Consider the following 17099-nt stretch of genomic DNA (forward strand, 5'->3'; position numbering starts at 1 on the left):
TTCACACTCCACTCCAAACTGCCAATGGATGGCCGACAATCATGCGCCCACCTCGGCCAAGCTGGCGCCGCTCTGCACGGAAGGAAGCCTAGCAGGCAGCCTGCCGTTCGCAAACCCCAGTGAAACTGCATCCAGCAATCTTTGCAAAGCTGACACGAATACAATTTGTGCCGTCCAGCCACCAGATGTGTGCCCAGTTATTCTAGACCAGTGCGTAACATTCTGCGTTGCCTTTGCCACACTAGTGCAGCGAAGGGGCGATTTCTTTTCTTATTAAGACGAAGGTTCGGGCGAGTTGGTTGTTCATGACTTACAAGGAAACAGCGCACCCTCAAAACAAGCACTCTAAGCTTTCATACACAGCGCTGTGTAAGTGGCCCTTTGTGTGCATGAAAGCTTAGAGTGCTTGTTTTGAGGGTGCGCTGTTTCCTTGTAATTCTTTTCTTACTCCTCCACGAATAAGCGCCGTTTGTGGTCACAAAGCTTACTACGGCAGAAGTTTCCAGACACCATGGCACCACTTGTGAGGCAAACCAGACACACACGAAGGCGGGCTTCCTCGCCCGCTACCCACCGACAACCCCGACGGTGATGCAGGTCTGGATGCCCTGGTTGCGGCAGTAGTTGCCCAGCATCTTCATCAGCAGGCTGGCCCCCAGGCAGCGGCTGGACTGGCCCAGGCCCTCGGGCACCTTGGACAGGTTCCAGGACCGGTTGTGCGACTGCGCAGCAAGAGCTCGTCTTGTGGCGCCTGGTGTGGCAAAAGATGCTGCATCGTTGGCGAACAGCCAACTCCGTCCTCTCCAAGCAGAGATCCAGGCATGTTTCCCTTACGACAGAGTTTCTTTTCTACCTCGAGGAACCCTCATCTGGCTTGAACGGCAGCCCAAGAACACCCCCACCTACGCACATGTAAACAGTAATGCGCATAATAGGGCATGTGTGGTTCCTACTTGTGGCATACAGTTGCCGACCGATTGATAATTCGGACAAGTTCTATATTTTGGACCTAAAGCAGGAACCGCGACCTATCCAACAGATATAGTGCGTATTCACAATCTATGTTTTGGAAAACTTGAACTCCGAAAGCTTGATTCTTCTGACAAAATTGTCGCGAGCGATTAGCGGGAAACACCACCAACATCATTTTAGACTGCATGAAGGGTGCACATGGATGGGCTTGGTTTGAGAGCGCTACTTGTGCACTGCCAAGTCCTGCCACTGTGTGACGCTATGCTACCCCCTTTTTTTCTCTAGCTGCACATCATTATCGTCATCGTTGTAACCATTTTGCTTTGTTCATTTGCCACTGCTGTCGTGAACTTGCACTTCTTATCTTGTCTCAACGAATCATGTTTTTGAACTACGCCGGTTTGGATGCCATGGTCCCATCTGTTCTTCCACTGCCGCCAAGTGTCTCTAAAAAGCACGAAAAGTACTCGACCACAACGCTAGAAAAAAAGGCAGCGATTCTCAATCTAATAGAAAATGGCCAAATGCAAGCAAGAAGGCACTATTGACGGCCCGCTTAGACGTAATAAAGGGAAATTTTTTTAATCTGCAGATTTTTGAGCTCCATTATTATTCAAACGTTTTTTCAGTCCCCGCAAAGTCGGAAAAATCAGCCGGCAACTGTAGTGAGTGATACGCTAAAAAAGCTTAACTGGAAAAACGCTTTATCTAAGGCCAGCTTGAGACGAGTCGAAGCTCGTTAGGAAACATACAAGAGCTTCCATGGCCTTTGCGCGTGGTTTAATCCAGGTACCGAGCAGCTTTGCCACAGAGAAGGGCCAGTGTTCACGCACGTGTTGAGTGGTTCTCCACGATTAAATTAGTTGTTAGTTAGCGTCAGTCCGTGTTGTATGTGTCTCTTCTTTGTCCGTGTTTTTTTTTTAGCTTTTAAGTCCTCTAGATCCAGTTCTCCAGTTACATGAGCTCACTCGTTCCTTTTTTAGGCCACCTAGCAGAGGCAAGTTCCGGCAGACGACCGACGCAGCACTCGAGCGACTCTCTTCCATTACGGTGTAACAGAAAGCTACCATATTCTCCGTAAAAAACCTCCCAAAAAACTGAGAGCTAAATATGCCCGAGGCCAGCACAGTGCAGACACAAACGCCGTGCTCAATCTGGTAGGCGATGTGACGACCCTGCGCTCTCTTACCTACGGGCGGACTGCAGCGCACTGTTGGAACGAGCACCGTGCTCGTTTGAAGGATCAATGTGGCATAACGAGACTAGAGTCCTCAGAGTTTCTGCCATAGATTTTAAAAGGGAAATCCTCATTAAAGGAACTTGGAAGGAGTGAAAAAAGTGGGCATATTGTGGACAATAAACGGGTGGCGCTTACCCCGTGCATCCACAAAATCTTGAAACCTCGCAGTTCCCTAAGTGTTTTTGGTCGTCCTCCCTCCCCCCCCTCTCCTCCTCCCTCCCCCTCCCTCCCCCTCTCCTCCCTCCCCTCCCCCCTCCCTCCCTCCCTCTCCCCTTTCCCCCCCCCCCCCCCCCCCCCCCCGCCCCCCAAAAATGACCCAGATCTGCTTCAATCCTCACACGAAAGCAGAGAGCCTATCGGAATACGAGTGCGGCGACGGGATTTGCTGAAGCCCTTTGCCCAGAGCTTTCGGAGTGCGAGTGTACTCAATCATGGCACTGCAAATATTGACACGCTGAGATTCTGAAGTTGGCCCGTCCAACTACAAGACCCTACCTTCTTTGCTTTCCCAGACCTGCGCAACCACCCGTTACATCCGCTGCAAAGCAGACAGTACGACTGCATACCTACCAAGTTTGGAAAAACCAAATCCGGGATCATTTTTAAGTGGGGGCTTAGAGGTTTTTTTAAAAGAAATATTGATAACAAATGTACTAGAAGACAACTTCATTACATTTATAATGCACTGCTTGTGCTAGCGAGGAACAGCTGGGTCTCGCTATCATTGCAGCCGTTTATTACGACCGCAAAAACTACTTATTCAAGTGCGAGGAGGGAGGGGGGGGTGGAGAATTAATTTGCGTTTTTTGGGAGACTTTTTTTGTCAATCGTACAACCGTACAAAATGGTCGAAATTCGGGAGTTTCTCAAGTAATACGGGAGACTTGGCGGGTATGTGATGACCTCAGACCCTCAACCACTGTTAAGTTGAGCTTAAAAACACCAAATGTGGCAAAGAATGTCGAGATTGGAGCCACTCTTTTTTTTTAATAATAAGACCCATCTTAATAGGCACTTTTGAAACACCTTTTGATTGATGGAGGACACAACGTGAACATGTGTGAATCATTATTGTTTTTATACATCAATTTATTTAGTTAAATTAATAAATTTTTTAATTGGTAACTCTCACCCAATTGACCACCTTAATATTCTTTGTCTACAGTTTTCTATTTTGGTGACCCAGAAGACTAGACTGCACGAAAAATTAATAAAACATTTTTTTTTTCTTTTTTTTTTTCAGGCACTTTTTTTTTTTTTTTTTTTTTTAATAGTTTGGATTAGGGGTTTTTAAACTGGGTTCCAGGGAACAGAGGGGTTCCACGAGCTGGTCTCATGGGTTCCGCAAACACCCAAATTGCAACCCCCCCCTCCCCCGCCGCAGGCTCCACGGCAGGACCATGCAAGGCGCCTTCATCACACTTTGTACTGACATCGTGATTGATATGGTGGGGATATATGGGAAGCCAAGCAACACAACACAAGCAAAATTACCTACGATTGTGCATTCGTTGCTTCTCGGTCGGCCAATATAGAGGGGGGGGGGGGGGGGGTTCCGCGGCAGTTTTTGAGGCTTCCTGGGGTTCCGTGAGACCAAAAAGTTTGAGAACCCCTGGTTTGGATCATGCACACATTTCCTTGTGGTAGCGGAAGCCCATTCCAGTGCACTGACTTCTTCGACATAAGCCTGGGTAAAGTCAAATTTTAAATACGCATTTCGTTCGGTAGCCACCCCAGAAAAATTGGGATATTTTTGTAAGACGAAATGAATGCGTAGGTGCGGTGGATAAATTAAGAAAGAGAAAATTCTGAACGCCCCCCCACCCCCGTGGAATGGAGCTCGAGATTGTGAGCAAGATGCCTAACCACTGCACCAAGGGGGAGTTCCGTGACCATTCAATGCACTCACATTTCTTTACACATTTTTACAAAACCGGAGAGGACGGACCGAAAAAGGGGACAAACACATAACGTCTCGGCTCAATTTATCTTCGAACATTTCTTTCCCTAACAGCGCGGAATGTGCCAATGGCACGAGAGGGTAGCTTCTACTTGCACTCCCACTGCACGAGGGCTCATGCAGCCGAGGTGCAATTTGACGCTCACGTCCACCGTTGTGTCTGGCATCTGCAGCCTCCATCCAAGGGCACACCTTTGATAGGAGTCCTACCCTGGCTGCAAGTATTCTGGTGATCTTCACAGTGCCTTGCGAGAGAAAAGAGCTCTCCCAAGAGGACGTTGCTGAACAGAAGAGACAGTCTACCCAAAATCGGCGTGTTTGTTGTGCCAGCGAAAAAAAGAGAACAGCCTTTAGCAAGGGACAGAAAAGCGAGGTGCGTTCGTTCTGCTACGACCAAAGGCCGCGCGAGCGCACGAGGTTCGTCGTGGCCTTCGTAGCAGAAACGTCGAAATGCTATAATAGCCTTTCGGCAGAATCTACGGCGAAGCACCACACAAAATGCAGTTCCATTTTTTCCTGCTCGGACACTGAAAGCAGATGTGGGAAACGCCGAATCGGTACGAGACCCTACTTATAATATGCACCTAAACGTGTCTTCTGAGACGCTTTCTGTTCCATTAGTGACTTTGGACTTTGGCCTCGCGCGTTTACTGAAGTCCAGGAATGAACATGACGACACTGCGGCCTCGGTCCCTTGCCGAGCCAAAGTGCCGGTGCCGAGCGGACTGTCCACACCGAAAGGACCCGCACGATCCCCGGCCCTCTCAATCTCCTAAGACGAGCAAACGCGCTGCAAAAGATAGAAAAGCATTCCAACGCAAAAAATTTTCCGGCCGAGACATTCAGTCAAATACAATTAAGGGGCGATGGTGCTCGATCGGGGTTTTAACGAGTGGCACTTGCTACGGGAATGACATGCCATTGTGAAGCAACTGCGAAGGTATAAAGGATTTCTTTTCCATTTACGGACCTGTTCTCTGGGGGCATTGCATGATGCCCTGCAAAATGCAGCCGCGTGTGCAATCTGAGGGCGGAATGCCTCCGCGCCTACTAAATTCTACTGATACGCAGTGCCTACCCTGCTATGCAGTCCTATGCAGGGGAAAGAGAGGGAGTGCTGGCTCAACGCCATTGGTCACACGCACTACGACGTCCGACTGACAGCTGCGCTTCACTACCTTTCTTCGGTAGCTTCTCTCCAAAGAGACCGGCACGAGTGAGCAAGGTGCGTGCGGGGTGCCCGTATAAAGCGGGACGCCTCCGCGGCAGTCCCACCGACACCGGAAACCTCACCAGGTTGTTCCTCTGACTCTGGGTGGACGCCTTGAAGGCCAGGGTGGGAAGCTCGTTCCTCAGGTGCTTCAGCCAGCGCTCCAGGTTCTCCCGGGGAATCAGGTCTGCACCAGAGGAGGGCAAGGCGCACCTTAAAACTGCCCCGGAAAACGGGGGCGCCCACGGAGCCGCCGGACGAGCTACGCTTCCGAGTCTGCACGCTCCCTTCCCCGATCGTCTCGGGGGTGCGTCGGGAAGGGCCGGCAATGTTGTTTCATTTCGGGTGCAAACTGTTTAAGCATTTCCGGAGACAGAAAAGGCGTTTACTGCAATTTAAAGATAACACTTGAGATAACTGGCAATACCGGCAGAAGCTGAAAGGGAGGACACCAGAGGGGACGTTGGAGCTCCGGTTGGAACGATTAGTGGCTAGAAGCAAAGATGGCTGTTTTCATCTTTACTCCCCCTTTAAATTCGTTCGCTTTCATACAGTGATTAGAGACGAAGGCCGCCAGCTTTGCGTCCACCCACAGATCATTCCAACCAGAACTCGGAGCTCCGACACCCGCTCTCTTTATTTCTGCCTGTACAACGCTGCAACGAGACGGACAAAGCGTCCCAACCCTGATGAGTAGCTCATTTCGTCGCTCCAGACATCCTCGAGCCCCCACAAGAGGAAACCTAGAAAGACCTTATGACTACCACCCAGGCACTCGAAAAAAGGATCGAGCAGAAAATCTAAGAGCTGTTGCTTCGAGGCAATCTTATAGTCGGCCAGAAAGGGAGGTGTGACTGTTGCATACGTGAGAGCTCCCCCCCCTTAGTGCCAATAAAGGGAGGCATACTTGGTAGAGTGGCACCACCTCGCACTACGGGCTTGGAAATGCTAACAAAAATGAGTAAACTGGCTACTTTGTCACACTCTGGAAAGGCTCGCTAATAAACGAAAATATGGTATATTTTATATATATTTCTCGAGCGCTTGCCTTCGCCTGGAACCCAATTTCCAAAGAATTACCCGGTCTTTGCCATTCTAACACAGCTGCAAGATGACGGGCGATACGGTGGCGACCGGAACGCACGAGGCACCGAGCGTGGGCCACTCCCGGCCACTGGGAGAAGCGAGCGATCGCCGCACCTTCTAGCCCTCCGTACCCTCCTTTGTCTTTCGGTGTGTCTCCCCTCTCCCCGGCTTTTTTGCCCGTGACTATAAGGCGCTTGCGCGAGACCATGACAAGACGCTGCTTCCGACTCCAAATCTTTGCCCAAATCCACGTCCGTGACATCCGTCCGCTCTTGTCCTTTATCCGCCGGGTCTTCCTACACGCAAAAGCAGCGTACTACGGATCACTCCAATTGTTTCGCGTCGCAAACGACTGCACCTGTCGAAGCGATCGGAAATATGACTGACCACTCGATTTTCATACGTACCGCTCTTTATTTGGACTTCGGATGAGCCGGCTCGTCGGCGGGCTAAATGGCTCTGCCAGACGATACCGGGCGGCTCCTAAAAGTCAAGAAACGAAGTAAGCTCGGATTTAAGCATCTCGAATACGTCGTCGGTTGTACTTCTCGAGTTGTGCCGTCGACCGAGCTCTTCGCTTCCTTCTGCGTCTTACCGATACCAAAGACGGCAGTAATGAAGAATCGCTTATGTGCGCGTGAATAGATAATATAGCAAAAGGTGTCGCCAGCACGATTGCAGACGGCTCATCCGAAGTCCAAATAAAGAGCGGTACGTATGAAAATCGAGTGGTCAGTCATATTTCCGATCGCTTCGACAGGTGCAGTCGTTCGCGACGCGAAACAATTGGAGTGATCCGTAGTACGCTGCTTTTGCGTGTAGGAAGACCCGGCGGATAAAGGACAAAAGCGGACGAATGTCACGGACGTGGATTTGGGCAAAGATTTGGAGTCGGAAGCAGCGTCTCGTCATGGTCTCGCGCAAGCGTCTTATAGTCACGGGCAAAAAAGCCGGGGAGAGGGGAGACACGTTGGGTTTGTAGATTTCAAACACGCTGCTCGGTAGCGTGTCCGGAAGCGACGTCCGGTGCAGGAGCCCTACAGGGTGTGGCCGTAAGGACCAACACATTTGGCACGCCCCACAAGATTGAAATTCCAAATGTACATACCTGAAATTAATGGGCGAACATAGTTTTAAGAGCAGTTTTATGTCTATGTTATTTTGTTTTAGAGCTCAATTTTGAGGTAGTAATATATTAAAAATAGAGCAAAATCGGGTGCCGTGCATTTGCTACGTCCTATACCAGCCCATTTGTCGTCTGCACACTGATTTTTGAGCTTTCTTCCCGGGTGGCTCGCTGAACTTACTGAATGAAATATATGAACAATGGCCACCTGGCAGCAAGCTCACAAACCACTGTGCAGACAACAATCATCCGGTATAGGACACAGGAAATGCAGAATTGCCGTCTGTGCTCTATTTTTAATATTTTATTATCTACCACTCAAGCTGCGAAACAAATATGAAGCTATGTTTGCGTACCCAATTTAAGGCGTGTATGTTTTGAACGAGAACTTTGCAATGCTTGTCCATTATTCCTTAACAGTGAGAGTCGAGTGTGAGACTAAGGCTGCCAAGCACGGGCAAGACCCACCGATCTTGTTGAGGACGAGGACCAGGCGCTTGCGCTTGGCCAGCACGTACTGCTCCAGCTGGGGACTGCGGGTGCCCAGGGGGTCCCTCGCATCCAGCACCTCCAGCACCACGTCCGCTCCCTCCACCACCTGCACGAGCCACCACCTTTGGCCCCACTCGTTACGTACAACAGCGCTTGTGTACACAAGCACTTCCTTGTCATAGGTGACGAGGAAGTGCTTAGTGTGCCGACAGCCACACGACCATCGAGACGTACAAGCCCGGTCGTTGACGTTCGCATCAAGGGCAAGTTGCTTCAGTTGGTGGTGGACACTGGCTAATCGGTGTCCATATTGCGTACCACGGGTGGTTCGTTTGGGATTTTGCAAAGCTTTCTGCGCGCTCATGCACCTCACGAAAGACGGTGCGAACATTGAATGGGGAGACGATCAACAACAGGCATTCTATGAGCTAAAGCTACGACTCCAATCGCCAGCGTTGCTTGGCCACTTCGACCAATCGGCCGAAACGGATGTTCACACGGACGCCAGCAATACGGGACTCGGCACGGTACTGGTCTGATGACAAGAGGGCACAGAGAATGTGATCGCCGATGCAAGTGGAGCGTTTTCAAATGTGGAACGAAACTGCTCGACGATCGAGAAGGAACGTCTCGCCGTCGTCTGGGCCGTCACGAAATCCTGCCTGTACTTATATGAGAGACGTTTTCAGGTGGTTGACGACCACCACTCGTTGTGCTGGTCAGCGAGCTTGAACAACCGATCAGAATGCCTCATCACTCGATTTGACCGTGGCTTACAAGTCAGGCCGAAAGCACAGCGATGCCGACTGCCTGTCCAGAGCCCCCGTCGAGCCGGCTACCGGCTGCACCAAAGATGGCAATGACGACGGTTGCGAACCCAGTGAAGTGTGCGGGTCCATTCGTGTTGCGAACCTAAAAGCTTTCTATGAGCCCGAGGAGGTAGATGTGTCGCAGGTTCCAGATGATGCTCATCCGGACCCCCTCTCGGAAGATTCCACGCCGTCTCTGCCGTGACACAACCCGAGACGGCGGTGAAGACGACAAAAAGAGCACGAGCTCCAAGTGCATTCTATTCATGCCCTCTTTGGTTTTTTGGGGGAAGACAAGAAAGTGGCGGTGCTCCCGTATGCACAGTTGAGCAGGTGTCAATCTTGGGCGCGGCTACTTAGTCCTGCCACACCATGGCCTTGTGTTGTTTTTAATTTCTAGCGCCCCGTGACAGACACGTAGTGGCGGCGGTGCAGCTCCCATCATCAGACTTGCCACAGCCGCACGGGTACAGTCCAGAAGTACTGACGTCAGACCAGTGCTCGCCCATCTGTGAAGACCCTCGCTGACACAGAAGGCAGGCTGCCCAAGACCTTCTAAGACGTCCCCAATCTGTTTTTTGGAAGGAGGGAGATGTGTGGGCAACCTGGGGATCGAAACGTCAGCCAAGGTTGCCCATCTGCGAAATCGTTAGGGGTCATTTCTACCACGAGGGGGCCAAGGGCAACTGGCCACGCGAGCAACGCTCCGCCGCTGATGAAAGGGCGTCGCAGCGTATGTGCGTGTCGTGTCATTCCCCCAGATGGGTAGCAAGAAGAGAATTCCCACAGGTTGTCTCATGAACTATTCCCGAAGAACTCGCTATTCTAGCAAGCGGCAACGTTCTGGTGGTAAACATTCATCCAAAGTCGGTTGGTTTCGCAGCAGACTCCTCTTGGCTGGCAGACGACAGCTCATTCAACCATGACTCGCATTTGGCGCAGCGACACAAACGCTCCCGTGACGTGGCGTCACGTGCCCCGCTCCGACGCTCTTATTGGGTCGTAGAGTCCTCCGTTGTTGACCGAGTCGTCGTGAAATGGAGTTTCCGTCGAGCGTCCGGCTGCGGAGCGACTTGCAGCGGGCGTCTGCCACATCTGCTGCTGCACCACCGTCGCACTGCGAGGCTTTGAAAAAAACACAAAGAACCATCAACCCATTGTGAAAAAGAGTGGTGTACCACATCCCTATGGCATCTGGGTTCATGTACGTTGGACAGACTGGCCGGAACACGTGTAAACATAAAAAGAGCGGCGGCGTTAAAATCTGCCAATTGTGAAATTGCAAAGCACCCTGACGAGCGCACCGATTGTTTTCCGGAGTGGACAAAAGTAAAAGTACCCGCCAAGAAATAGAAAAAAAAAGCTCCGAGTGAAAAAGTGATAAAAGAAACTATTCGTACAACGAGCGCCGGAGACTGTATAAATATGTCCTCAATTGTGTCAGACGCTGAGATGAGGTCTTTTCTTTCTGTTTAGGTCTTCGAGGTCGGTGTCGGGGCAAAGAAAGTTCCTTCGTAGCCCCTCAATCACCGGACTGTGATGTGGAGTCGACGGTTATTGGCACCAAGGGTCCTTTGCCGACCGCTCAGACCTCGTCCATTACCGTGTCCTGTGGCGTTAGCCTCGTTTCGTGATTTCTCATCTAGATGAAGGAGGGGACGTGTGAAAATTAATTTTGCGGCCGAGTTTTGAGATGGTCTTGAGTTGTCCCTAGCCTCAAGATTTTTTTTTTTTTTTTCCACCGTGGTTGTTGACCAGCTTGCCCACGCAGTAACCTCTATTTGAACGAGGATCGCTGCAGGTAACGGCGTGACAGTTGTACAACGTCATGGGGCGGAAATCGAGACTTATAAGGACGCGGTAAACACGCCTGTCCAAGACGTGCTCCAAGCATCAAAGTTACGTCGGTCGGGAGTCGTAGACAAACGAGTCATTTATGCTCCTCATTTCCAGCAGTAAAGTAAACTGCCAGGGGCACGGCATCCACTGCCCGGACGGGAAAAGGCTCAAAGGGCATGCAGCTACGCGAGCCAATGCCCCACCTTCCTGAACTCCTGGTAGTGGCACTTGGCATTGAGCTCCTTGAGCAGGTGGCCCTGGTTGGTGTTCTGCAGGTGCTCCTTCAGCAAGCTCTGCGGCACAAACAGCACAAAATGAATACGTCGAAATAACATTTCATATTTTTCAATAATAATGTTTCCTGCACTAGACAGAGCAGTCAATAGCATAAACACTGGCTGGGTGGCGCAAGCCGCCAACCAATTGAAAAGGTTCAGCCATGTGCATCCATCCATCCATCCATCTACCTATCCTGAGGAATTCGTACCACGAGGGTCACTCGGTGAGCGACCCGAGCCGTTCTAATGGCACAATACTACTTACATTTATTGATTCCAGATATATACAATATTTTCTGGACTGGTCTATAATCTGCAAATTTGAATAAAGAAAATGTTTTCCCCAAGATGCTTTGCACCTGCTGCCACACAAAGAAAGCACTCATTGGCGGCATACCCCAAAAAATACCCGCTCGATTAGCGCACCAACAAGCGTATATCGTACAGAAAGCATCGCTGAAGCCCGACGTGCAAAAGTTTATTCTTCCCAGCAGAAAATTGACCTCTGCTCTTTCACTTGACCCCTCACATTTCCTTCTCACTTCCTTACATCCTTCTCGCACGCTACGCAAGTGGCTTCATGACTAAATTGCGGATGTTTTTACGGATATCTGTTCGTCGTTCACAGCTGAACTGGCACAGAAGGATTACTATTGTCTACTGCCATAGCCACTTTCTATAAAAATGAGCTCATGAAGAGATTAATACACATATCAGGGATGGGACAGATGGAACTGGTTTTGGAGCAACTTTTGAAGCAGAAAAATCTGAATTTTGGAGCACTAAGGCTGACATTTTTCTCTTCTAGGAGCACCTTAGGAGTAAAATGTGACATCATTTGAACAAAGCATACCAGGCAGTTGTACCGTGAGTTACAATTCAAGCAAAGTAGGATTGAACTACAAGTGTTGGAAAGTATTCAATGGAACTTTACTGTGAAATACATGAAACTGCACAGAGATATATTTTATTTTAGGAACAAATTTTTTACCAAAAATCAAGGGGCACGACTAGGGATCATTAATGCTCCATACTATGTTGCATCATACATTGCAGCATGTACAATGCAACAGTATGATGAAGGGATGTACAGACGTGTACATCGAATCCATCGTGTGGATGGATAAATGAACGGTACGGCTAAACCAAGGAATCGGGCAGCGGCTTGTACCACTTGGCAATGGAATAGCCAAGGTTGTCGGCCGAGTTTTCACTTTTCGCTAAATCAAGCGTCACCGTGATCTTTTCAAAAGCGTCGGAAATGAAGCGTCACCGTGATTTCACATTTTTGACTCCGCTAGGCGCAGGAAATTGTGAATGTATCAAAGTGGCGCAATTGGAGCAGCTGTCCCAGCCCCGACGAATGCAAAGTAAAAATGCGAGTCAACAAGCTGACTCACAATGTGCTGAATCGCGAAGAAAAGTCAAATTCACAAGTTTAGTGCTCACTGTTTCATTTTCGAGGACACCAACTTTTGCTGAACATCACCGAGTGTGAAACAAAAATCAACTTAATGATGCCTGGAAGCATGTAAGCATGTAAGTATGCTTTCCAACATATACTCGGAACATGAGAGCAGCAGGCCCACGTGGGGCCTGAGGGACCCACCAGGCCCTCAAACTCTGCAGCCCGCTTCTCGGCGTCCTGGCGCACGTCCCCGAGGTCCCTGTTGCTCATCATGAGCTGCTGGCGGCCCTCCTTCTGCCGCTGCCGCGTCTCCTTCCTCAGCTCCTCCTGCCGCCGGTGCAGCACCTGCGCCTCCTTCAGGATCTCCTCCTTGAAGGGCAGGCTGTTCGGGATCCCCGGGTCCTTGGCCTTGTCTGCAAGGGACAGACTTTGGCAGAATTCCCCCGACCGCTGCACTCTTTCCACTTGAGAGATTGCCAGAGGCGAGTCCCTCCTCTCCGCTCAAAGGAGGAGGGCTTTGTGGGATAGCCCCATCCCTCTTAGCCTGTACGGAGAACAAGGCGTAGGGCGGTTCCGCCAAACGCTTTCCGGTAAGTCACGGCACACTGATGAACGGTGGCAGCCCCGTTTCTTTGCGTGCAGACGACTAGGTATTGGCATTGTTCTTCCTTCCGGTGAAACGCACAAGGATGAAGAGCTGCTCCGTCGAGGACGAAGCTCGTTAATCATGTGGGAGGTTGCATTTGGGTCGTACGAAGACGCACATACTCCGCCTTCTTTCTTTTCCAAGTTGCTTCGGCGGCATCTACCGGGGTCATTTTGGCCTCCAACGGGTTGACTTCTCCATCAGCGGCTCGTCTTAAGTCTGAATAAAAACAGGTATGTATAAAACTCGAGTACCTGCTGACGCTCTTCCCGACCACCAAAGGTTTTTGACGGAAGGTTTCTACTGTCCACTAGGTGCCTCGCTTTCAAGGGCAACACTGATTCTACGCTGCAATGTGAGAAATCCGACGTGTTTCGTATGCTGAACAATGAAGATGACCTCCTCTCGTTTGCCATTTTGCTCGACTTCCGCAACCCCTATAGTTCGCTGATGTTGCGATTAGCTGCAAAGACGTTAGGTTTAACGATGTCAAACGTCTATGCCTCTGTTACCTGTCCCCAATAAAATGATCCCCGAACCATGGACGATGGATCAGTGGATGCCACCCACAGTAGGCTCGTTATAATTCAAACTCGGATATTTTATACTTCCGGTTAGTTCAAACAGATTTAAAAATTTTTATTGTCCCGCTGTGTTTTTAATGAATTCATAAGCAGCTTAATTCGAACGGTGTTTTCGTGTCATTTCTACTTTCTCCTCTCGTGGCCTCGTCAAGTGCGCTTTTTTCCAAGCACCGGTGCACCGCAAAGAGGCAACACGCGCGGGTGTTGCTTCTCCACAGTGCACCGGTGCTTGTTAAAAAGTGCACTAATTGAGGCTCAAGTGGAGCACCATGAGCTATGAAAACGGGCACCACGCTGAAATTTCCATAGCAACTTGCGTGGACACTGTGATGAGGCAGTATGGCATAGGCCAGGGGTGGCCAGGCTGACCCGGCCTAAGAGCCGCAAACAAGACCATGAACCTTCCAAGAGCCGTGTGGGGGGGGGGGGGGGGGGGGGGGGCAAACTTTTGTTTAGAGCAATAAACAAAACTCGAACTACTTACAATCTATCCGAGTCAAAAACAGTCCAATTATACGTAAGGTAGCAGTAGCACTACACTATACAAACCGCAACCTACCTTTCAATTTAAAACCCGTTCCAATTCTTTTTTTTGGGGGGGGGGAGGGGCAAATGGGAGGGAGCCGCGAGCCGCACTTTAACACACGAAGAGCCGCAGCTTGGCCACCCCTGGCATAGGCCCATGTCACAGCGGCTGCACAAGTTGCTATGAAAACTGCCACGTGGTGCCCGTTTTCATCGCTTCTGTCCCCTGCCATTAGACAACATTAGACCACAAGACAGTCCATAATAATTTGCGCATGCAATTTATAAAAAAATTGGGGTAGGCCATGTCTGCGGGGGGAGCAAGCACACAAAGTTTAGAAAAAGCTAAAGAAACACCCCTTTTTCTGTACATGTCTAGCACAGCTGCACAGGAGATACATTCAACTTGAATTAGTATCCATTTCCTCATACTTCGTCTTACATGTCCTCATCCTCAATATTCCTGTTGTAGCCTCGAATAACAATGCACCAATGTTCCCTCCTTATTTCCTGTTTTCGTACCCGATATAAGAGCCGACTTTCCCCGCATTCTTTCCCTTTCACGAAGGTAGCCTGCTCTGCCCTAGCACTTGACTCCTGGTATTTGAATGTCAGTTTTCAGGTTCGGTTTTCCCATTCACAGCGACTACACTCGCGCCGCGCTGTTGCCAGCCGCGATCCTGGCGGCAACGGAGCGGCCAAGCTGGATGCAGCAGATGCCTGTAGGTCGATCGTCAGCCACACAGGTCACGGAAGCTCGAGCAGCCATCGGCTGAGACGACCCTCGCGTTCCTTCCTGTAAAAACTGGCATTCCCAGAATCCGACAGCGTGACACGCCGGCTTAATTGGCTGCCGGGACCCTACATCCATGACCCATTCTTCTAGGCACTGTAGTGTATGCTCAATCACTCGTGCCTGGCTTTGACAGCATTCTTTGCAATGCAAGGAGTAATAACCTTAATATGCCAGATCTTGACGCTCGAAAACAACGAATGGTGTCGCAAAAATGAAGCCGCCTGTGCACCGTAGCATTGCGCCGTGTGTTCAAGCAGAGATACTGGATCGTCCCGGCATCCCTCCCCGATTGCGAAGAAATATTGTCATCATCGTCACTCACGGTGAGTTGGGTTTTTCTTGGCCTCCCGGCGTTTCTTCTTCAGATGCTGTCGGACCTGAAACGACGAGGCAAAGGTTGAACGCTTCGGCAAAGCTAAAAGCTACGTGAACGGACTTCGCCACCTCACCGATGCAAAACGATAGACACTGCCGTAGAAGAAGAAGAAAACAGATTACTGCTCCTCAACGGCCATAGCCGCAGTCAACCCCTGAAGAAGAGACCGAGCTGGTCTCGAAACGTAGGGTTTTCCTTTATACAAGGATTTGGTTGGTGTATATTCTATTTATTATTATTAAAGCTAAAAGTAGGAACACGACGTTACCTTTTTCTCCACCTTGTAACGTTGACGACATGGCACCCGTTTGCTCTGCTTTTCTGAAAAAATACACCTCGTCAACGCTTACTCACATCGAACAAGATCGAAGCTCACAGACATGCGGATGTCCAGCGAATCAACCATTCTATACGTCTGTAACGTGCTTGTCGTTCCAGTGAAACAAGACGGGACTTACTACTGATTTTGGGCATGTCTGAAAGGGGAAGTTCGTGGGGCACGCGCCCGAAAACACAAAACGCCGCGACAACAATCCCACACAGCACACGAGTTGACACGAGTAACACCTGAAACCTGAGCAACACGAGTCCTCTGTGGATTGGATTGGATTTTGGACTTTTGGATGCATTGACGTTTGACAACTACGCAGTTCTCTAATCAGTGCAACAAAGCATACTAAATATTTAAAAAAATACTCAAACACAATAGCAATTACATTATCAACATTATTCAAAAGTAATATAACTTCCTAGACTCGTTGGTTGAAAATGTTTGACCGGCTACTAAACCCCCTGGCTCGGCGTGGTTGTTATTATAACGCGCGCGTAGTCTTGCACAGGCTTCACGACCACTTTTTTTCCGAATTCAGACCCGTGACCGGAGTTTGTCAGATTTCCCCGCTAGCGATGTTTGAACGAAATTAGCTCGGAGCTCGTCGAATCATTCAATTGGAGCAACAAAATGTGTAGACCACTTTCCCCGTCGCCGTACTAAAGCCAGGTCCGGCTGGGCGAAACGCTATGGCGTCTATGCAGGTACGTACGCTCGGCAACTTTCGCTCTCTTTCCGCGCATTTTGGCGTGAAAAAGAAATTGACCGGAGCCCACATAGCGAGCCCTCGGCGACTGACCTGACCAGCCGAAGCCAGGAAAGGCGGCAAAGCACGGCGCCGATCCGTCTGCCCGGACGGAGTTTCGGTACCGCGCCGTGATCGAAGGCAGCTCATGTCGGAGCTCAGTGTTGTCGCAGTGTGCACGCTTGCCTGACCCGCTTTATCTTCGTTTTGCTTTCTGCTGGGAAACAAAGAGGTGCCGCTTCTCCGAATTTCAGGCAGTGCATGTCTAATGGACACTTCGACCACGTCCAGTTCGGGGAGTCTTATCGCAGTACGTTTTGCCCAGCTTTCTTCTCCTCCAGCCTTCTTGGGCCGCCTGTGTGTGTGTGCATACCGTGCAACGCGCCTGTTGCCCAGACAAAGTCTCGGCCGCCCGTGTTCAAGGCCGTCTCCTGTGTTTTCCTCTGCGATCGTTTCGATGAACCGGTCATCGCGTCACGGGACAGCTTTCGGACATGTCTACTACCTGCCGCCTGAGTCCCTTTGAAGGGGCCACGTAAATCACGTTCCTAGCGTGTCGAGCTAAGATTCTGTACAGAGGTGGACGAAGCTGGTGTTTTTTTGTGTATAAAATCGTCAAGGAATGAGTTTACCCGAGTAAAGAGTATTAAATTAAGAGCGCGAATTCGCTGCCTAC

At 50.1% G+C, this 17099-nt stretch overlaps 2 protein-coding genes across 5 annotated transcripts in view; one reads left to right on the forward strand and one right to left on the reverse strand.

Moving 5' to 3' along the window:
• Positions 1-15962, reverse strand: part of LOC8031049 (guanine nucleotide-binding protein-like 3 homolog) — a 35211-nt gene extending 19249 nt beyond the window's left edge. Inside the window, exons 1-8 of the mRNA XM_029966378.3 lie at positions 15806-15962; positions 15616-15668; positions 15294-15348; positions 12622-12833; positions 10938-11027; positions 8063-8192; positions 5466-5569; positions 575-722 (exon numbers count right to left, since the gene is read on the reverse strand). Coding sequence (XP_029822238.2) covers positions 575-722; positions 5466-5569; positions 8063-8192; positions 10938-11027; positions 12622-12833; positions 15294-15348; positions 15616-15668; positions 15806-15821 — 808 coding nt within the window. The 5' untranslated portion in view covers positions 15822-15962. The remainder of the gene's footprint in view (positions 1-574; positions 723-5465; positions 5570-8062; positions 8193-10937; positions 11028-12621; positions 12834-15293; positions 15349-15615; positions 15669-15805) is intronic.
• A 189-nt stretch (positions 15963-16151) lies between these two features.
• LOC8031048 (ubiquitin-conjugating enzyme E2 W) overlaps positions 16152-17099 on the forward strand; it is a 36012-nt gene continuing 35064 nt past the window's right edge. For 2 of the 4 annotated variants that reach the window (XM_029966381.4, XM_029966382.4), the window contains exons 1-2: positions 16182-16382; positions 16678-16733. In XM_029966381.4, the coding sequence (XP_029822241.1) occupies positions 16692-16733 (42 nt within the window). In that variant the 5' untranslated portion in view covers positions 16182-16382; positions 16678-16691. Of the gene's footprint in view, positions 16383-16677; positions 16734-17099 lie in introns of all 4 variants that reach the window. The other 2 variants (XM_029966384.3, XM_029966385.4) reach the window with 2 other exon arrangements.

Source organism: Ixodes scapularis, unplaced genomic scaffold (assembly GCF_016920785.2).
Source record: "Ixodes scapularis isolate PalLabHiFi unplaced genomic scaffold, ASM1692078v2 PGA_scaffold8__174_contigs__length_109621045, whole genome shotgun sequence".
NCBI classification, from domain to species: domain Eukaryota; kingdom Metazoa; phylum Arthropoda; class Arachnida; order Ixodida; family Ixodidae; genus Ixodes; species Ixodes scapularis.